This window comes from Astatotilapia calliptera, chromosome 1 (assembly GCF_964374335.1).
Source record: "Astatotilapia calliptera chromosome 1, fAstCal68.1, whole genome shotgun sequence".
NCBI lineage: Eukaryota > Metazoa > Chordata > Actinopteri > Cichliformes > Cichlidae > Astatotilapia > Astatotilapia calliptera.
In genome coordinates this window covers 10,708,545-10,730,036 of record NC_137422.1, presented here as the reverse complement: position 1 = coordinate 10,730,036, position 21,492 = coordinate 10,708,545, and the positions used below count along the sequence as shown (strand labels likewise).

Sequence of the window (21,492 nt, the reverse complement as noted above, 5' to 3'; positions counted from 1 at the left end):
TATGGCTTTCTTTGCTCGAGGGAGGAAATGGACGCAGTGATGTAGTGGATGGCTACGTCCCGGGCTATGATGAATTTATTTATTTATTTGGATGAAGAATTTTGTAAGAAAACAGGGCAAACCATTTTTAGAAGTTTATGTTTGTGTGTGTTAATGCTAACAGCTGTTAAAGACGCTGAGGTCGGACTCTGCAGATTACTCTATTTTCTGGACTTTAGAGTACTTTAGGAAGTTTCTCCAGTAAACTGTTTTATTGTGCTTTCCAGTAATTGTGTCAGGTTTTTGTGTAGCATCCAGCTTGAGTTGAACTGATATGATTTAATCTGCTAAGAGCGCTGATGTGACAGATAAAACTTAGCCAGGCTAGTGGTACTTGCACTAGTACTAAAAGACCTTTTGAAAAATGCTCATTTTGACAGTGCTAACCTGGCTGTAGTGTGTAAAATTGTAATCACTTTTAATTAATATTAAAAGTAAAGTGACCTGACTAATGAGTTAGATTGCAATAGAGTGTTTCTTCTTCACCAATCTGGATTTAATCATTAATTATAATTAAACCTGGCTCTCTAAAAGAGCATCTTTGGTGCTGTCTACCTCCCCTCCCCCCCAACCACGTGCAGCAGATTGCCGCACCTCCCTGAGCCTGGTTCTGCTGAAGGTTTTTTCCTGTTAAAATTGTGTTTTTCCTTCCCACTGTTGCCAAGTGCTTGCTCATAGAGGTAATCTGACTGTAGAAATTTCTCTGTACCATTGTAGCATCATTACCTTATAAAATAAAGCACCTTGAGGCGACTGTTGTTGTAATTTGGTGTTATATAAGTACAACTAAATTGAGTTGAAGTGGTTGGAACTGATCACAGCACCAGATGAAAGGGGGTCGGGATTACTGATTACAACTGCAGTGCATACATGGGTGTGTTTGTGTTTCTAACAAATACTGTGCCAATCTACCACACACTTGACAAGATTCAAGTCTGAATCCATGTAATGAACCAACCAACAGACATTGCCATCACTAGATCCACACTGCTGTAAGGCAAAAACAACAGCAGCAAAACATGACTTGACAGCATATATTACGAGCGGAAAATATTCATTCTCAAGAGCTCATTAAACAGGAAACTTGTTCTAAATGAAAAGGAAACTGCTTCTTTAACAAAGTGCTCTGATATCGATTCCAACATCAAACATAACGACACCGGCAGCGATGACGAGAGAGCATACAGGTGTCCTTTGAAGACCCATACCTGTATCTGGAGCGTCCTCAGTGTTCTGAGTCGCTGCATAACAAACTGTACTGCATGGGGAAAATAGTTCAACTTGAATTTAAATCAGACAACAAAGCTTCACGGGCTGTGATGAACGATGTTTGCATCAACTGTCTATTCTCATGTTTTTATAAATATTAATAAGATTCATTCACACGTACACCTTTAACAGCATTATAAATAAAGACAGTGGTGCTGGTAAATAAAGAAGGGCAGCATGCCTCCATTTCATAACACAGCCTGCAGTGAGATGACTGCACCCTCCTCTCCAAAAAATATGTACAGTAAAAAAAAGGACTTGCATTTTATTAGCATGCCCTTTAAAAAGTAAAATATCCACCGTTGCAGTTCTTTAAAGTTCATAGTTTTCAGCCTTTGCTGCCATTGCTCAATCTGTGGTAATAAGAAGAGGGTATGGAGGCGAAGCTACCCTGGGCTGCATGACTCTTGACCTACAGCTGAGCTCAAGGACAGCGGGATGTGTACAAATGAGACATTACTGTCTGAGGAGTTCTGCAATTCTCTTGCCAGCCGGCACGATGAACTGCTGTGTCATGCTGTTGTCTATGGCCTTAGGTCAGTACGAAGAAGGGAGTGAAAAGACTGCTGCTGAAGTGTGTCCAGTCTGTGATAATCAGGCAAAAAGATCATTGTGGAACTTAGCATGAATCACATTTTCAAGGGTAATCATTTACTAGCTGGATAACTGATAAAACGTGTACTTAAAAACGAACGATTTGTCGTTAAACAGCCTTTAAGCTAATGCAAAAGTGCTCTCTGTAATATAAATAATTAAGACTCTGTGTCAAAAAGGTGGGAATACATGTAGGAAGGATTAGTTCCCATTTCAGCGCCGCCTTTGAATGAGCGCGGATCAGATATACAATGAGAGCAAAGTCCTGACATTCAAACCTCTGAGAAATTATCTGTCAGTCTAACTCACGGGGATGAGGAGCTCCGCTCATGAATTTCATTTGTCATCACACTATTCTGTGATTTTAAAACAGGTCACTGGCTTTATTTACTTTGTTATTAATGCTTTTCATCTATTTTCATGTTTCTGTCGATAAATGTCTTAACAGCTTGTCAAACATAAAGCAGTCTGGTATCAAAACGATGAAAGGATGATAGAAGTGATACTGTCGAGTATGAAGCCCACTGAATTGTGTTGGAAATGTTTTATTTAAATATACCTCAGACATATGCTATGAAAAATGGCTGAACCTTTTTGTGTTGACTGTCACATCTATTTTATTTGTAGCCTACCTATAGCACATTTAAACAACAGACAGTGACTTAGAGACAGGCACATTTACATTCCAGGTCTCCAAAAAACAGTTTCAAAATACACGAAAAGCTGAAATGTGTATTCTTTCATTTTAACTAAATATTGTGGGACGTAATGATTCATCTCATTAATCACGACCCGCTGCTCTCCCCTACATACGCTGCTTTTATAGGTTAAAAATATCAGTATCTGTATCAGCAATACTGGCTGTGTATTCACTTGATATTGGATTTATACCCAAATTTGTAGTATTGTATTGCATAAGCACTGCGTTGAACCTCAGCAGGTCATTTTTGCAGTCTTTAATAATGCATTAAGTTGCTGCAATGTGATCGTATATATACACCCACAGAGCTACATTCAGCAGACCTCTTGTGATAAGGGTAGTTCAGCAGTTTTTAATACCAGTAGCCCTCCCTGACACAACCCAAAAGGAGAGTTGTGTTCTGGAATTGAACCAGCGACCATTTATTTGTTAGGTCACTATGTAATCCTCTACACTGCACACTTCCAGAGGCTGACATTTTTAATGTTTTTCTGTACTCATCCCGCACAAATAAAATAAATCCACACCACTAAATTAAAAAAAAGAATTAAGGGAACAATTATAGGGAACAGTATAACTCAAAGTCAATTAAAATTCAGGGACATCGATTCGTCCACTTAAGAATCATAAACCAGTTTTCATTTCCCCTGCTTTGGTGACAGTGAAATGTTTAAATGAAATGTTGTGTGCCCGACAGGTATTAAGACAAGACGCCCTGGGCGATGACTGGGTGTTCCCTTTTTTTTTTTTTTATTATTATTATTATTTAGGCAGTGTTTTAATATATAATAAATTGGTCACCTTAACTTTATGATTAACTTTAAAACCCTGTTAGTGTTTGGATGATACTATGTCACCATCCCATTCCCTGATGAATATGTTACTGACTTCATGCTCCAATCATCTATACAAACTATACAATGTATACATTACACTCCATATGTTTTCCCCATTTACAAACCAAACTGCTGATAATACTACAGAAAAGTCCTTTTTAAAAATAACATGCTACACTATATCAACAGCACAGACATTAAATATTGAGAAAAAAAATCTTTATTTAAAGAAGAGAGAAAAAAAAAAAGAGTTTTCTTCTCCTGTTAGGTTTGTAAAACTTGATAAATATTGTGGATTATTTCTTAAAGAGTGCATCATAGTCTTGAATGGTCCATCAGCCTGATTTGGATATGAAATCAGAGAGAAAGAAAAGCATATCTGAAAACTAAATGGCGAACTTGTTCCGGATGATTTCGCCACCTTCCACTTCCATCTGCTCGTAAAGCCACTTCCTGTCACAGCGGCACTCAATGCCACACCTGCGAGATCCACATTCAGGGCACGGGTAGAAGCAGCCCATGCAGTCCACATCCAAACAGTCACACAAGTCCTTGCCATTGGAGAGCAGTCGCCCTTTGTTGTCGTACACTTTGTTTTTGGCTCCAACATTCTGCCTGCGTGATTCAAACAGACAATGTCTTATAGAACAGTTGCATCTGGTTTTCTTTAAAGCTTTTCTCTTCTGATAGTTTTGATCATTTTTTTTAAATTTCATTCTGAAACTGTCACGTAAGAAGGTCATAACTGAATGTAAACCACCTCTTTATGAACCCAATTTAATGCTTATGTCTGACAATGTTAATAATACTTAAAAATAGGGCTGTTCGATATAACGATATATATCAGATGACGATATAAAAACGTCTATCGTTTCATTTTACGCTATCGTTTGTTTTGTGCTGTCGCAAAATAAACTGTTTATGGCAATATTTTTTCATCGTTCTGATGGTCACTGTAGTGGCTCATCAATACACACTCTGGCAAATGAGAACAGAAATCTGAGGAATGTCACCAGCAGATGGTCTTAATTTAAGTTTTTGTTGGGGTTTTTTTTGTTAATGTGTTTCTTCTCCAACAGTCTGCATAAGGGCACAATCACTTAAGCCAGAAAAGGAGAATGTTATCCACGCAGGCATAATTTATGTTCACATCTAATTAGCAAACTAAGTGCAAGACAGTAAAAAAAGGATTCATGACAAAAAGAACTTAGTGTTAAGCACAAACAAATGCTTCTACCAACAAAGTCAGTGGAGATACTGTATGCCTGCATCCACACAGGGAACATTTTTATTTTAAAACTAAAACTGATCCCTGTCCAGGCTTGACTTTTAGCCCAATTTTAATAATATTATTCACCAAGAGAAGCCACAACAATGGGAAGAAGAACCATGACAAAAAACAAACAAAGAAAACAGGATGTGAGCCTAGCTGTGATGTTTCGCCTTGCAAACATGCAAACACACAAGAGCATTAGCAGCAACACCAAACTGGATCAGCAAGCATTTCCAAAACGTGTGTGGTAGTGGTAGGTGTAAGCACAATAAAGGTTTCATGCTTTAGAATGCATTTTTGTGGATGTACAGCAAGCATCTCTCACCTGTCTGACAGCTGTTTCGCTCCACGGCCACCTCGTCCACCCTGCAACAATAACAATAACAAAGAAATATAGCTCATGCAGAGATAAATTAGGCCTAAAATAAATAATACACTTTATATTACACATAGAGACAACTGGGGAAAGAGATTCGTGGTTTAATGACAACAAAGAAACTGCTTTATTTCAAATGATCCAGTCAATGGCTTCTGGTTAATATTCTAATACCTCTGATGTTATATCAAAACATCATGGCTTTGTTGCATTTATGCAACAGTCATGACACTTTATTATTATTTTTGCATTTTAGACTTTTAAAAATAATTCTTGAGGGGTAAAAAAGTGAGCACACATTACCCTCCCACAGTATACACAATAGTAAAAGAGACACTCACCCTCATTCCTCCTCTTTTGTCTCTGCGAAGAGCAGCTTCTTTTGCTCTGTCTCTGTCCGCTTGTGTCGTCATCTGATTTGCGACATTTGTCTCCTTCAGGATTACTCCTCTTTTACGCAGTTCAATCTGTGGAATTTACAGCGTTATCACCTCAAACAAAGAAAGCAGAGTCACCTGTTTAGAATAAGCATGATCCTGTTGTGAGACCGCACCTTTGAGGAATCCTGTCCTTGGGTGAATATGGTGGGCACCGCATCCTCTCGGAGAAACTGTTTGCCATTGTAGTCTCTGAAGCAGTCTGGCCTAAAGTGCTCCGAACAGAGGCAAGTGTTGGCAGTTGGGATGAAGTTCTTCATCCCAAGGCTGTGCACCCATTTGCTGGCGAGTTGAGGCTTGCTAAGAGGAAACCTGACACACAAGAAAGAGAAGAGATGCTCCAAACCCTGGATGCTCCAGTCTGCATGCCCTAGTATTCCTAAGCAAGATACTGAACCCTGAGTTGCTCTCAAAGTGTGAATGTTAATCCAACACATTTTGGCTTAAAATGAATATTTGGTGATTAACCAAAGATGTAAAGAAATTATGGTTCAGCAAAGGTAATTTGGTAGTCTGGGGATGCCAGACAAGCACATTTGTCTAAGTGCTTTTTTTAACTAACATTCACACACATTCATACTCCGATGGATGCATCGGAGAGCAATTTGGGGTTAGTATCTTGCCCAAGGATATTTGGTATGCAGACTATGGGAAGCCAGGAATCGAACCACCAACCTTCCGATCAGTAGGTAACCTGCTCTACCACCTGAGTTACAGCCACCCAACAGCACAAACAAACTCTTGTTTGTGCCGTTGTTGGTCTGTCAGCCACGGAGAGGAGTGGAAGTTCTAACATACAAAGAGCTGAACTGAAAACGAATGTTAGAAACAATGAGCCCTAAGTCTCCACTGCAGTCACTGGCTGAGCTTTTCATGCTGTATATTTTGGATCTTTCAAGTTTTGTGGGGGTACTTTTGCTAATCTTTCCAGCCCGCCTGTCAACCAATCGTTCATTTCCAGCTACGTGCAGTTACAATCTAGGAGGACTGCAAGAAACGTGCACGCAGAGGGACGCATTTGCAGGACCATGAATTACACTTAAGCATGTACCAGTCCTACTTAACAGAACCTCCTACAGTTTCCTCTCATCTTTTGCCAACTGAATAAATTAAATGATAAGATAACTTTCCTTTGGTGAACGGCCAAAACCTCAAAACTCTGGTCTACATGGACTTGTTTTACATGCAAGGAAATTCCAGATTATGTTTTACAAATCTGTAAACTATATCTTTGCTTAAAAGCAGATACTGACCGAGGCATCAACGAGTGACTACATTTATTACAGTAACATTTTATCAAGCTACCAAATTATTGTCAACTTACCTTCTATTCACTTCTGAAAGCCTTATGTGCAACCGGAATTTGTTAAATAGGTTTATTGGTGGGCTTCATTAACATATCAACACCGTGTACATGTACATAAGCCGTAACCATAAGCAACTAGCTTTAAGTAGATACTCTTCCTTCAAGAAAACGAAGCTTGAAAAATCAGGAAAGCGGTGAAGTAACTTGCCCAGAAAAAGCCATTACGTTGTACCTGTGTGGCGTCGTGGTGCGGTGTATAATGTCAGCACCCTCACGTTTAACGTTAGCTAGCTCTGTGGAGCTAATGCTAAGCTAAATCACGGCAGCTTTTCTTGAAGCTAATGTCCAAACCTTTTAATGTTGCATTCAATCTTGAGGCCATCTTAAAGCGACTGAAAACACACACCAACGCTGTGCAACAATACCGTTGCAAGCTAAAGAGAAACTTTAGCTCCTCCGCTGCACAGAAAGCTTACCTGTAAAATCTTATTTCCGACCCTTTGACAAACTTATTGTTGCATCCTGTTGCCGCACATATAACGGGCATAGTGACTCTCTTTTTTCTTCTTTTTGTCTAAACTATATGACAATACGAATGAAAAAACAAAACAACAGCAGTTTACAAACTTCCTTTCGCCGTCTTCTTCGGCCAAACTACTGTATTTCTGCTTAAGCTTCCTGTTTCCCATTGGAAGAGTCTGCCCTCTGGCGGCGGTTCGTGATATTCACATACATGTAAAACACTGGAAAACAGTCATGAACATTATTGATTTATGCACAATATGAATGAAATGGGAAACAAACTTTGACAGGCAGTCATTCGGCTCAAGTTACGTTGATATTCTAAATAAAATAAAATACAATAAAAATAGAAAACACACATGCATATATCACTCAGAAAAATATAGTCACAGCTTGAAAAGTGCAAAATTATCTGTCTTAGATTGCAGACACAACGCAGGAGACTAACGGGACAAACATCAAAAACATTTTCTGTAGGTGCAGAAGTGAATCAATGAATTCACCACACACACTAGAACTGTTGACAGCGAGTGCAGAATATCCTTAACAACACATTTCCATTTGTTTTGCAATTTTTAATAACAGCCGTGCTTACAGACTAGCGGAACAAGCTGATGAATGACCTCTTATTCCAAAAGTCTGACCCATCCACTATGTGTCCTCCTCAGCCATGTTGGTTACCATGTTAACCAAAAAATTGAAATGACTTTGCCCTGCAATGACTTACGAGTGATATGGGTGTTTTTGATTACCAAATTGAACAAATAAGTGTTACTTATAAGTCAAAGTATAACAGTGGAATTGAGCTGAGCAGGCGCAGTGACTTTATTGGGCATGTTGTAACTCTGAACACTGTCTACATACGCTGTATACACTGTGCATACAGAAGGGCGACAATAAAGGGAAACTAGAATACAGGGCTATTTAAGTAGGGTTACAAAGCAAAAATCCCCCAAAGATGGGTGCTCATTTAAAAGTTCAGTGGACCAGAAATAAAGCCTGGTGTACTGAGATGGATGCTGAATACTTGATCACTTCAGCTAGGGGACTTGTGGGTTATTTTACTGGTGTGATATGACCTTCACAGTCCCAGCAGGTGGGGCCCATAGGCAATCACAAATAAAATGAGTATAGAAAACTGGTATAGAAAACATCGGGCATGGCTTTCACGCTCGTGTTCAGCCTTGTGTCCTATTACAGATTTATTATGGGAAAAATGGAGGGTCATGAGACTTTGTGTTGGATTATGGAAAAGAAAGTGTAATAAGAAAGGGAAAATAGAAGTATGTATAAAGTCTGTGATCCATTCAATTTCTGTAAAATGTACAGGAATAGACCCCATATTTTCTCAGAGTCTTACACATGTATAAGCAGGTACATACGGTATAAAGATGGACTATAAATTACAGCAGCAACCAATACAAACACCAGGTTCCCTCTACAAATTCATCTTCTTCTCTACCCTTCAGCTGCTCCCTTTAGAGGTCATCTGCCTCCATCTCACCCTCTATCTATCCTCCTCTGTCACACCAACTTTCTGATGTCCTCTTTCACTAAATCCATGAATCTTCATTGTGGTTTCTTCTTTCAATTCTGCCCGGTAGCTTCATATTCAGCATCCTTTGTCCAACATTTCCACCATACCTCCTCTGATATATCAAAACCATCTCAGCCTTGCCTCTCTAACTTTCTCTCCAAACTGCTCAACCTGAGCTGTCCCTCTCATTTCTAATCTCATCCATTCTGGTCACTCCCAGTGAAAATCTGAACACCTTCAGCTCGGCCTCCTGTCTTTTTGTGAGCACTACCATCTCCAAACCATACGTCATATCAGAGCTTATTACCATGTTATAAACCTCCCCGTTCACACTTGCTGCAGTCCTTCTGTTATTAGGTTCCCTGTAAATTTCTCACAGTTTGCAGCATCATCAACCAAGGCGCATCTTACATTATTACAATAATTTATCGGTGTCATATAGAGGGTCCAAATTCAACAATTTCATTTCATTTTAGTTGATTATGAAATCATGAATAAATTCCTAAAGCACAAAAAAAAATGAAAAAGGAAAAAGGGGAGACTGAATATTATTTAAGTATAATTTAAACGACTTTTTTTTCTGTATGTAAATAAATAAATAGGGCCTCAATTAAATGTATATATATTTTTAAAAGTCTGTGTTCTAAAAGGCTATAATTCTAAACAAGTGGGCCCTGTGGCCGATAAATGTGCTGCGGCTTTCCGCTCCTGCAAGACCAAATCCGGAATAGAGAAGCCCCCGGCCCCGGCCCCCTCTGCCTGATGAAACCTGCTTCCTGCTGCGACAGCCGCAGCCGGAGCTCCCCGGGGCCGCTGGATCACATGATAGAACGACGCTGGCTAGCGAGCTAACATGTTAGCGTATGTTGTTAAAGCCCTTGCCAGGAATCGCACACGGACGCAGTAGCCCAACTAACAAGCAGCCCCAAAGTCCTTAAGTCCTCGGTGAGTCTAAAAACGCAGCTCTGTGTCATTTCTGAACGTTTTTATTGACCCAGAGACGTTAACTTAGCCAAGCTAGCTAAGTTAAACTTGTTTATAGGAAGTTCGTTTGGTGTGCGGGGCTTCTCGGCTAACGTTAACGATACTGGCCTTGTGCGGCTCGACCAAGAAGCTAATCTCACCTAAACACCTGGTTGTTTTGCTTGAATAGCAGTGTTGATGGCATGTTTACCGTTTAACGTATGTCGATGTAAGCTGGCTGATGTTTACAAGCCAAACTTGAGGCTAGCTGTGTGCGTTTGTTTGTTACTACTTAAGTGGCATTAAGCTTAGTTAACTAACTAACTAACTAAGCTAATGTTAGCAGCAAATCTGCGGTCAAAACGGCCACATCACAGTATACCGGTACTGTCAAAACAATACTTGTCATACGTGTTAAGAGTTTTCACTTGCGCTTTCAAGTGCTCCTACTATGGTTGCAAAGGGCGAAAAAACAAAAAACTAATGGCACTACTACTAAAGCTACTTTAGCTTGACAAGCCAGGCAGGCTGTTTACTCCCTCATATGTGCTTGTTTTCAGTGTGAAAACCCTTTGATGCACCTGCCCCACCCGTAGAGGTGGTTTCACTTGTTTTTCCTGACAAGTGCTGTGTGCAGAGGTGACATCTGTTGCACCTGCTATCTCAGCGGGGTGGATCATATCTTTATCATATCTTTATCATATCTTTATCATATCTTTTAGTTCGGTGACCTGACTTAATTCCCAACACGGCTCCACCAAAGATTACTCAGAAGAGAAGTATGGAGGCTAAAGAAGTGAAAACATCTGGGTGGATCTGCAAGTGAATACACTTCTTCTATTCTCCTTCCACCACATTGTGTGCGTGTGTTTGTCTGGGAACATTGATTGGTTGTGGAATCTGTGATCCCTGAAAGCACTGACTCTTTCCTTTCACACCAAGATGTTGCTGAGTGCAGTAATCCATTTCTGCTTCACCGTAGAGAGTTGCATCCGTTGTTACTCTGAGAAAGCGATGTTTCCCAGTTGTAGTCATGCTGTCTTCGGACACTGGATTCGCACCTTCTCACGCCGTGTTTTCTCACATTCAGTCTTCCCCGCCACTCTGGCTGCTGACACGCGCAGTAATTTGAATCTTTCTCAGCAGCTTTGTTTGCATATTACTTACCAGTTCACAATCACTGAAGACTCAGAAAGCCCATAATGAACACGGACATTTTTATTAGGGGTTTTAAACTTAAATATGACCAAATGAACAATTTATTTTCTAAATTTCTACTATTTAGTTATCTGACTGGCACATGCAAAAATACTAGTTGCTAAATAATCTCACAAGTTTTTTATAAAAGCCTAATTTTGACGCCCATCGATTTTATTTGGCCTCAAATTGTTTATTAAAGAGCAGACTGATGTTTGACTTGCTGGAGTGTAAATGTAGAACAGGTCCTTTCTCTTTTTTTTCCTCTGTATTTTATAATACTGACTCTAGATTGATCATCAACTATAAAAGATTATGATGACCAAACCAGGTACAAATCATTATAAGAACTGCATTTAAGTTATTATTGATGGGCGATTTTAGATTTGCATCAATTCTTTCTTTCTTTTGTGTTTGTTTGTTGGTGCTCTCATTTAATTTCCAACAGTCTGTGAAAACATGGTCAAAGGTGACTGACTGATAAGTTGCAGGGGACATTGGACTTTATCTGCGAGACGAGAGCAGGGATGACTTAAGGTCACATGCAGATAGGAATTGTTACAGCAAAAGACTGTTAATTCATGCAGGAGACCACGATGCCCTCGATCATCGTACATTTTAACTAGTAAATCAACTAAGCTTAGACTTGTATGACCAGAATAATACATCATAATCAACATATTCTGAATATCATTCGTTTCAAACCTCAAACCCCCAGGTTAGGCTTTTTTGTCCTTAATGAAATGATCCTGAATTGGATAAGTGGAAGAAAATATATGGATGAGTGATAATTCACTGTTATATGTTAGAAAATATTTTTTTCTAATAAGCTGTGTGGCATTTTTGTGAGGAAGGTTTAGAGTGGTGACAGAGAGGACAAGTAGATGCTATGTTTTGACAGAACTGGAGAAAAATGGAGTAAGAACCTTGTAAAGATTGAAAATGGGTGGCTCTAATACTTGGAGAAAAAGAATCGAACACCACAACCCTGTGTGGATTTAAGAGCTGTGCAAATGACCAATAGTAACCTATGGTGTTCCCTCTTTCACCTCCCTCCCTCCTCCCCGTCTCTCTGTGTGTTTTCCCTCCTGTCTCCCATAGGGCATTGTAGAAAGGGACTTGTCTTCTTTCGTACTTGCCCTCTTCGAGATATCAAGTCATTAAACTTCTGCCCAACAAGTCACAGGGGTTTTGGCATCCTTTTAAGGATCATCAGGCGAGCTAGTCCTTAGCATCACCGCAGAGATATCAGCAGGCTGAGGTTGTGGACTCTAATGGGAAAGATGGATAGGCGATAAATAAGACACCAGATTCTGAGGTAAGGTCATTCCACCGCTGTGGCTGTCACAGTCGGTCTCGCAGTTCAATTCTAGCTGATAAGAGCTTTGAGTCAAAGTGTCGTTGACCTTGTTTTTCTTTATCATCAAACCAAAGCTGCATTTTCAGTGAGGAAACTGTTAAGTTCCAAAAAGTAAATGTTAGAAATTGCCAGCATGCTTTGAAAGGCAAACTTGATATTATTCATATATAGCCTCAGTTTAGTGCCATTAGCCAACATGGTGTAACAATCACAAATGCTATCATGGAAATGTTACCAAAGCCTCTTTATGCCAACAGAAGTTTTGTGTTCATTATCGTTTAGCTTAACTGTTAGGAACAATAAGATTTTACTGGTTTCATTGGGTATGTAAAAGCTTATCAGTGAGACTAGGAACATTACTGCCATAGTAGCTGTGTTCTTTGTTTCATTTTATTACCGGCTTTCCCTTTAATTTTTGAACTGGCATAACCCCAGCAGAGTTATGTAATTTCAGTCACATATATTCACAGTTTCATTCTCTTTTCTCTGTCTTTCTTTATCTTGTTGGAAACATGGGGAACTTTAAAATGCACAGAAAGGCTTTATGATACTTGTATGGAAAAGTACTACTGTTACACTGATAAGTACGGATGTTACTACATAGTTATACCAACTAGAACACCTACCTGTATGTGGGTTTTTTTTATGTTATGAAATCTTGCAGGAGTGGTTGCCGAGTCCTTATCACCATTTATGAAGCAGGTGCTTTGCAGAGTAACCAGTTTTTGAGGTTGCAATGCCACAGAAAGGACCTGCACCAATTGGCATACCATGAGTTTCCATAAATTTGATGCCTATGTCTTTTATGCTCATCACTTTCTGGCTATAGTAGACCTTTACAGTCTTTATTCCAGTCACTGAGCATATTACATCAAATAAAGTAGTTTAAGTTGTCGAGTAATTCATTGTTTACTAATTGGTTAGTTTATGCACTACATTTGTGTTGGGGGGGTAGACTAAATATCAGAAGCATCCCTAAATGTAAGGCAGTAAAGTTCAAATTGTCATCAGCTACAGCCTCTGAAGTGAACCAAGAGTGACCGTAGTTGCTTTAAAAACATTTCCAAAAAAGGATTATAATAATTTTTTTAATTGTAGGTTTGAATAATGAACTGCATTAGATGTGCAGACAGAATACAGTTCTCTATCATGCCGTGTGACAAAGATGTCAGAAAGTTTGAACATTATCGTTTTTATTTGTCACAAAAATAACTCGGCCCTCATTTCCAAACTTGCTTGTTTCTTGTAGGCTGGTTAAGAACAGCCAAATAGCCTCCTGCTGATTCAGTTTCCTGAAATGTATCCATATGTGGCACATGACATGCTTTCATTTCTGCTTTTACATCCAGTTGGCTTTGCTGTATGCACATCTTTATAGCCAGGCTCCGAGTGGCCAGAACTACAAGCCTTGATCTATTTTAATTCTTTCTAAGAACTGTGTTATGCTGCGTAACAGCATAATAATCCACTTGTCATCGATATCTTCAAACCACATCCTTATTTTCTTAATTACACACCCAACCAAGAGGTTTCAAGAGAACTAAGTGTGTTTCTCACACTTGACTGTTTTGTAACTCTGTGGCATAGCTCTACCAGAGTCACCCACACTTGAGTATGTCTCAGGTGGTGGCTAACATGTTGTCTGTGAAACTCTCTTTTTAGAAATGCTTTGTAGCCACAACAGCTGACTACATGGGTTGTGCAGACTGTATATTTAAAGAAGACAATACATTTCCTGAAATTAAAGTCTGTCATCAGAACAGACTAAACTGTCTTTTTTTTGCTTTTAACCTGCATTGAGACCCTTAAGCTGTCTTTGTCAGTCCAAGGGGGATCTTACCCATATTTACGGGTAGGATCCAAGGAAAAACTTTGCTTCAGAGGATTTTGTAGTGATAGTAACTTTTAGCATAATGTCCTGTTGTTTTCATTTCGCAGGTACGTGTTGATTTCGTAATGACAAGCTGCTGTGCAGAAGATGTCCACGCTGTCTGTGACTGATATCCCAGATGTTGGTCATGGTAAGAGGAACGATCTCTGTCAGTCCAAAGTGAGAGGTTTACCTGAGCAGGAGCCAATTCTTCCAATACGTGTCATTGTTAGATTATGCCATGAAGTATATGAAGTACTTGCTCTACATTCCAAGAGTGGGTATAAAAGATGTTTTTTATATTGTATTATCTTTTTATTTTAGTGGGGAGAGAGCCCTAAAAGAAATATCCTACTTTATAATAAATGCAGTTTGTGCATTTCTCAACAAATAATACTAAAATAATTTAGTGAAATAATAAGTAATTTATCTATTTATGTGGCTTATCTTTTATTTTAACTACCGGTAGTCTTATTTAAGCTTACTATGGAAGTTTTTGCTGCATACCTCAACCATTTACAGTTGTAATAGTCTCTCCTTTCCCTGCTCTCACCTCATACACATGTGTGTCACATATGGAGATGAGCTGCCAAAAGACAGGTGATGTGTAATTAAGTTATTTTAATTGCAATAAAAACGTCCAAGCTAGTGTTAGATCAAAAATAACTCGAGTGACAGCGAGAAAGGGGCAGAGACACATTGATTTCAGAACTTTTTAGTTGTGACATCTCAGACACACCCAGAGTTTGCAGTTCAAGTGAAAAGCTTTTGGCTTAGGAAGTGCTGTTAGCTTCCTTTATCCTCTCCCGTAGCAAATGGTCCAACATGCCCTTTTAAACCCAGCACAGAATACATTGGCCCTTTCTCACCAGCTCATAATTTACCGTTGAATCTGTGATTGCTGCATCATGTTGTATATGTTTTTGTGAACATGGCTGTTTATGTCAGACAACTGTCAAAATAAAGATAAAGACGAGTGGAACGGCCTTGGACGATGATTATTGTTTTCGCTGTGTTTGTCTCGTCTCTCTCAGATGAGAGTAAGGTGTTTGATGGGGCCTCTGAGCTGCAGCTGGACTGCATGGTTGAGGAAAGCAGTGGAAGTACCACAATGAAGCATGATGGCCTGCTGTCACTGACTGACCTCTCCCACCCAGACGATTTCCCCGTCCCCCCTCATAATGGCCCCTCGCTGGCTGAGATGAGCAGCCCTCTGCCAGTAGAACCAAATGATATTAAGCTGGATCCAGCTGCAGGTGACACATCTGCAAGCACAGGTGCATGTTTTAAAAGTTTGTTTCAGCAAACCTGCATTAAATACATTGTTTTTAAATGAAAACAATGCTCTTCTGTGAGTTGGTTATTAAGAATTGGAGGGTAGGAAAACAGTGTCTTTGTATTTGTCACTATTGTAAATAGTTGAGTGGAAAACAGGACCTAGTTGTTAAATACAAAAATTAGAAAAAGGCATGACTAAACTTGCCCATCTCAGTTATGGCTGTTTGTATTGCAAGTGGAGTGACAACTTCCACAGACCAGTATAACCAGTATTATTTCCTTCTGATCTCTTGATGTTAGACATGCTTATTCTATAGTTTGACCTTTATGATGAGTCAGTAACGTTGAGTGTGTTTATTCTGTTCTATTTTGGTTTAGATACAAGACCTAGAAGTAACCATTGTTTCTTGAAAGGAGCATATATAACAGACTGCTTCTGAGAAACTATCTTAACTAAACCCAGATCATTTTCTTGAGTTCACATTGGTGTCATATCTCTTTCATTTGTGTGTAGATGGTCAGCCAGTGAAAAGAAAGAAGGGGCCTGCTCCAAAGATGCTGGGCAACGAGGTGTGCAGTGTCTGTGGCGACAAGGCCTCTGGTTTCCACTACAACGTGTTGAGCTGTGAGGGCTGCAAGGGCTTCTTTCGGCGCAGCGTCATTAAAAGTGCCCAGTACTCCTGCAAAAACAATGGTCGTTGCGAAATGGACATGTACATGCGCCGCAAGTGCCAGCAGTGCCGCCTGCGCAAGTGTCGGGAGGCGGGGATGCTGGAGCAGTGTGAGTGTCTGTACGCCAAATGAATCAGAGATGAAGAAAACTTGCAAACCCACATGCAATGTTGGCATGTGGGTTTCTAGCCAGAGTGCAAGTCGTGACAATGAAAAGAAACTCTTTAATTAGCTTGAGCTTTAGGATGTGCATCCTCTTTTGACCTGTAGGTGTGCTTTCTGAGGAGCAAATTAGACTGAAAAAGCTGAAGAAGCAGCAGGAGGAGGAAACGGCCCGCACGTCCACGGTGGTCACACCCACCCCTCCTCAGGAAGCAGCCACACTGGATCCACAGCAGCAGGAGATGATTCAGAAGCTGGTGGCTATGCAGAAGCAATGCAACAAGAGGTCTTTCCTTGACCGACCAAAAGTGACGGTAAGTGCTTCAGAGGGGAGTTGGAGCTGAAATGGCAGCAGCTATAGAGACAGTGTCTCAAATGCTGAGGCGGGTTTGTCTCAGAGTCAGATTTATCTCACTACTGTATATTTACTGTTAATGTATTCCAGCCTTGGCCACAGAGTCAGGATTTGCAGAATCGAGAAGTGCGGCAGCAGCGGTTCGCTCACTTCACTGAGCTGGCAATCATGTCAGTCCAAGAGATTGTGGATTTTGCTAAGCAGCTTCCTGGTTTCCTTGAGCTCACAAGAGAAGACCAGATTGCTCTACTGAAGACATCTACTATTGAGGTCTGTTGCTAGAAATGTGACTTTTGTTAAATTGTACCCATTACACTAACTAGAGGGGGGGGAATGGTTTCTATCTTTTACTGGCCCTTTTATGAAAAGATTTAAGATGCCTCATTATGAGCCCATTTTCTTTGGATTGGCTGTCCATTGCTTGATTTTTAACTCGGCCCCTCTAAGAATAGCTACCTTGTTGTCTTGCCTCTGTGAATAATCCACAACCAAACTCTAAACATACTAAAAATACTTTAGCATTTTCATTTCATTTTGGCAAGTACTCTGTGATTCAGAGGTGGGAGTAAACACAAGTGCAAGTCTCAAATCTTAACTGTTAAGTATCAAGCAAGCAAACTCCAAGTTACTCCAGTGAGAATCAAACACGTCAGAAAAAAAATTCTGCTGATCTTTCGGTTCAGCTGTTTTCAGTGTTATTAGAAATTGTTGCAGCCGACGGTCTTATAAGCCTTCTGATCTAGTATTTGTTTTTCTGTGGCAGTAACAAACCCTCAACAGAGCCCAGTGCTCGGAAATAGTAATATGATCAGTATATTTCTGAAAGGAAAGCTCTGTAGTGAAAACAATTAATAGTATCCAAGGATGACTACAGTATACTTTAACATTGCTTATGATGAGATAACCCAAAATACTTAACAAAGGAAATTTAGTTTAAAAAGAAGAGCAAATAATGACTCATAAGATACATATTCTGAGCAAATTTGCTTCTGCTTTTGATTAATAACTGTGAATCTGTAGTGTACAAACTGACTATTACATTTTCATTGTAACAAATAGTTTGTGTTCCCTTTTGAGTAAGTACAAAAGTTAAAGGCTGGTGTAGTTGAAAGACAAAAAAATATGGGTGTTTTTGTCTTTCTCAGATTATGCTGCTTGAGACGTCTCGGCGATACAATCCTGCCATTGACAGCATTACATTTCTGAAGGACTTCAGTTACAATAAGGAGGATTTCGCCAAAGCAGGTTCATTTGTTCATTTCTACCTACCAAATAATTGTTTTTATTACTTAACCACAGTGTGTGCATTTCATCTGTCAGAATGAAAATGTTTTTATGATGACAAAAATTTAAGTGCAGTACTTATAGTGTTAAAAAGGAGAAATAATATATACAAAATTCAGCACATGTACGCCAGTCCCTGCATTCACCTTATTGCACCAGTCCCATCAGTAATGATTAAAAACTCTGCTTTAATTGCATCTAATGCTTTAATGGTTGTATCGTGTGCCTTCTAGCAGAAAGTCAAAGATTACAGAGATGTATAGAAAATATGTTTTCATATGTTCCCTTACTGTGAAAATGCTCAAATCCACAGCGTGCAGCTGCAGTGCGTTTCTATTTGTAACATGACATTTCATTTCCTCCCTCCTCTCTCCACTCTTACCTCCTCAGGGCTTCAGTTTGAGTTCATCAACCCCATCTTTGAGTTTTCAAAAGGAATGAATGACCTGCACCTGGACGAGGCCGAATATGCTCTGCTCATTGCTATCAACATCTTTTCTGCGGGTCAGAATTTATAAGCTACACACCCTTCTCATAGTGAAAATGCTTTGAGAACTAATCCTTCCCTTTTTAGTTCTTTGGGAGAAATGAACTGGTTGCATTTGCAGATTGAGCATTTTTCCCCTCAGAAGGCTTTCTTTGCATTTTACCAAAATAGATCTTCTTTTTTTTCCTCCATAAACAAACAGGAGAGATTAATGTGTGTGTGTGTGTGTGTGTGTGTGTGTGTGTGTGTGTGTGTGTGTGTGTGTATATTTGCTTTCAGATCGGCCAAATGTGCAAGATCATGATCTGGTGGAGCGGCTGCAACAGCCCTATGTGGATGCACTGCGCTCTTATATCATGATTAAGAGACCAAATGTAAGCACCAGATATATCTGTAGCTTTTTCTTTTGTTACAGACTGAACATCAGTATAATCAGGCTGTCATCATCACAACAAGCACATTAGGTCATGACTAAGGTCATATTGTATTGTTGAGACTTGTAGGGGGTTTGAACTGTTAGAAGAGCAGTTGTGTGCTAGATAAAGCTGAGTGGTGAAAGGAATCAAATGTAGACCACATATTGTTATCTAAAAACAGCAACAATTATACATTATCAGCTGAGTTGATAATAGGTATTTGTGTGTTTTCACACACATATTGTGAAGTGATTGTGTTTGAAAGGCGCTTTGGAAACTATTCATTTATTTTTAAATGAACTTCCTTAGGATCACTTGATGTTCCCCCGCATGCTGATGAAGCTGGTGAGCCTTCGTACACTAAGCAGCGTCCACTCGGAGCAGGTTTTTGCCCTTCGCCTCCAGGACAAGAAGCTTCCCCCACTACTATCTGAAATCTGGGACGTCAATGAGTGACTGCAAACCTGATGTCACACTCCGTGGCTTTGTTAAGCCTGAGACAGACATTGCATCCAGCAAGATCACTGACTCCTTTCTGACGATCTTGTCAAGGACTGGTTGTTTTCTTTTTCATGGGGAAGGGAGAGCAACGCTGCCCTTTGCTCTCAGACTGCTATATGGCTTTGTGTTCCTAAGAGGAACATGAACGCCTACTTTTCTTTGAACCTTGCTTTTTTTTTTTTTTTTTCTTTTCTTCCATGTAGATACTGACGTGATTGTGGTTAAATACCAGCATTCGGCTCTTTAGCCAGTTATCTCTGATTTAATATTTGTTGAACGTTTTGTCAATCTCTAGTGCAGTTTTTATCCTTTTCCTCTAACAATAATAATCAACAGGAACTGAGCAGGTCTTGGCTGTGGCTCTTTCAAACGTCAGGATTACAGTCACACATTCAGTTAAAATGGTGATATTTGCATTTGTGCAATAGAACGGGGAAAAGATGGGCATAATCAGACCCACGACAGCTTTTCACTTTATTGACATTAGGTTAAAATATAGGCCATTTGGTTGATACGTAATATGCATTTTAATATGGCAGCAAATAGATTTTTGTTCCCTTTGGAGTAAGTACAAAAGTTAAAGGCTGGTGTAGTTGCTCAGGTAATGTGAAGTAGACCTCTGAGAACTGGAGGCTTCTTTAATATCTATTAGTTTAATAGATTTACTTTAGTTTTTCCAGATGAATAAGGGACCTTTTTGGTCGTTTGTAGAAGCCCATTACAGTTAGTGTAAATTGTATATTTGTTTACATTAAAAATAAAAAATGCAAAGCTTATCCTCAAGATTGTACAATCACATGCTAACGCACAAGAAAGTACAACTCTGCAGGTGAGTAGTAGGCTGGGCCCTTCACAGGAAATGGTGTGTTTTGTTTTGTTTTATCACTCAGTGCAATGGTACCCTGAAATACAGGCGGTATTGTCTTTAAGATGTAAGGAAAGATGAAATTTCAGTTTGGCAAAGTCAATCTACCATGTCTCTGAGCCTTTTTTTGTTTTCCCCAGTGAGAAAGCCCCTTTTCTGTCAAAGTTGCATTCACAAATAAATGAAAAGTATTGGCTTGATTAACACCATCTTTGTAACTGTGTAAGTGAAATGTACTTTTGTGATTTCGCTCTAGCATTTAAAAGTGTGTCAAATGTTTGAGCAGAAAAGGAGACGTTTTGTGACATTTTATTTTTGATAATCTACTATGTAACTAATACGGAGGACAATAAATGTCAAGCTGAATTTCTAGTTAGAAAGCTAACTTGATCTAAAGGTCTGTAATAGTGTGAGTATCTTCCTTGAATGGGTACTCAACATCAACAGCTTTAACCGGTCAGATTTTGGGAAACCTCACTAAAAACATGTACCAAAATCTTTATTAACAGGGAGCAGGAATCAACAGGAAAGAACTACTTTACTAGAGATATATATATGTTTTTCTTATTGCTGTGTTTTCCATGCCTTGTCCTGTGCGGTGTAACACTGAAATGCTGCATAATGGATGATAAAGGACTGCCAATAATTGTGAAGTCTGTTTTCTCTTCCTATGTTGAGTGAAGACGGCTGAAAATTGGGACAGTTTAATGGCTTTGCAGTCTGTTTTACAGTAATTTAATTACCTCTGTAGCCATTACAAGATGTCAAGGTTGGATTTCTCAATAACTGTAGATGTAAAATGCAGTTTGCTCTGTCCTAACAAACAACTTCTATTATTTCAGCCGGGAGGTCGTCCAGAATCATGTTTTTGGGGACCTTTTAGCTAATAAATTCCATCAGACGGCTAACGTGCTGGTTAAATGGGACATTATCTACACCTGCTACACAAATGTCACACAGGCACAAGTAGACTGTTCAAAATTCACTTTATTGCACATTAGATTTTTGTCCAAAAGCACTTGCTGGTGGACTTGATGTTTAATTATTTGAATTTTTGGTTGTTAAGCTTGGATTGTGTAACCAAACTGACCCCTTTTTTTTTTTTTTTTTTTAAACTTTATCGCCATATTGACCAACATGTCTGTATTGTATAATATTAGCTTAAACTGATTATCTCTCCCATGTTCAGCTCA

General features: G+C 39.4%; 2 protein-coding genes across 6 annotated transcripts; one reads left to right on the top strand and one right to left on the bottom strand.

Annotated features, from left to right (window-relative positions):
• Window positions 1–3,640: 3,640 nt before the first annotated feature.
• arl14ep (ADP-ribosylation factor-like 14 effector protein) lies at window positions 3,641–7,537 on the bottom strand. Of its 2 annotated transcripts, none has more exons than XM_026161999.2 (5): window positions 7,307–7,537; window positions 5,641–5,836; window positions 5,429–5,554; window positions 5,037–5,077; window positions 3,641–4,053 (listed from the first exon to the last, which is right to left on the bottom strand). In XM_026161999.2, exons 1-5 carry the CDS (start codon window positions 7,375–7,377, stop codon window positions 3,825–3,827), a joined length of 663 nt encoding a protein of 220 aa, XP_026017784.1. In that variant the 5' UTR covers window positions 7,378–7,537; the 3' UTR covers window positions 3,641–3,824. The 2 variants fall into 2 exon arrangements, with proteins under 2 accessions (XP_026017784.1, XP_080158249.1); XM_080302123.1 differs by lacking the exon at window positions 7,307–7,537 and adding an exon at window positions 6,849–7,223.
• Window positions 7,538–9,660: 2,123 nt separating this feature from the next.
• nr1h3 (nuclear receptor subfamily 1, group H, member 3) lies at window positions 9,661–20,945 on the top strand. 4 transcript variants are annotated; one of them, XM_026161952.2, is made up of 12 exons: window positions 9,693–9,834; window positions 10,575–10,674; window positions 12,151–12,367; window positions 14,348–14,430; window positions 15,314–15,556; window positions 16,072–16,338; window positions 16,500–16,705; window positions 16,837–17,016; window positions 17,892–17,991; window positions 18,421–18,534; window positions 18,797–18,891; window positions 19,243–20,945. In XM_026161952.2, the coding sequence occupies exons 4-12, from the start codon at window positions 14,388–14,390 to the stop codon at window positions 19,387–19,389; spliced, it is 1,395 nt and encodes a 464-aa protein (XP_026017737.1). In that variant the 5' UTR covers window positions 9,693–9,834; window positions 10,575–10,674; window positions 12,151–12,367; window positions 14,348–14,387; the 3' UTR covers window positions 19,390–20,945. The 4 variants fall into 4 exon arrangements, with proteins under 4 accessions (XP_026017770.1, XP_026017753.1, XP_026017737.1 ...); XM_026161968.2 differs by lacking the exon at window positions 10,575–10,674 and having other exon boundaries at window positions 9,673–9,834; XM_026161977.2 differs by lacking the exon at window positions 12,151–12,367.
• Window positions 20,946–21,492: the final 547 nt, after the last annotated feature.

Bases quoted from the DNA above. Each gene is read 5' to 3' on its own strand.
- arl14ep (XM_026161999.2), bottom strand. From the start codon at position 7,377: ATGCCCGTTATATGTGCGGCAACAGGATGCAACAATAAGTTTGTCAAA. The intron at 5,555-5,640 runs GTGCGGTCTCAC...TAAATTCCACAG, and splicing joins AAGGACAGGATTCCTCAAAG to ATTGAACTGCGTAAAAGAGG. The intron at 5,078-5,428 runs GTGAGTGTCTCT...TTATTGTTGCAG, and splicing joins ACAAAAGAGGAGGAATGAGG to GGTGGACGAGGTGGCCGTGG.
- nr1h3 (XM_026161985.2), top strand. From the start codon at position 14,388: ATGTCCACGCTGTCTGTGACTGATATCCCAGATGTTGGTCATG. The intron at 15,557-16,071 runs GTGCATGTTTTA...ATTTGTGTGTAG, and splicing joins TGACACATCTGCAAGCACAG to ATGGTCAGCCAGTGAAAAGA. The intron at 16,339-16,499 runs GTGAGTGTCTGT...TTTGACCTGTAG, and splicing joins GGCGGGGATGCTGGAGCAGT to GTGTGCTTTCTGAGGAGCAA.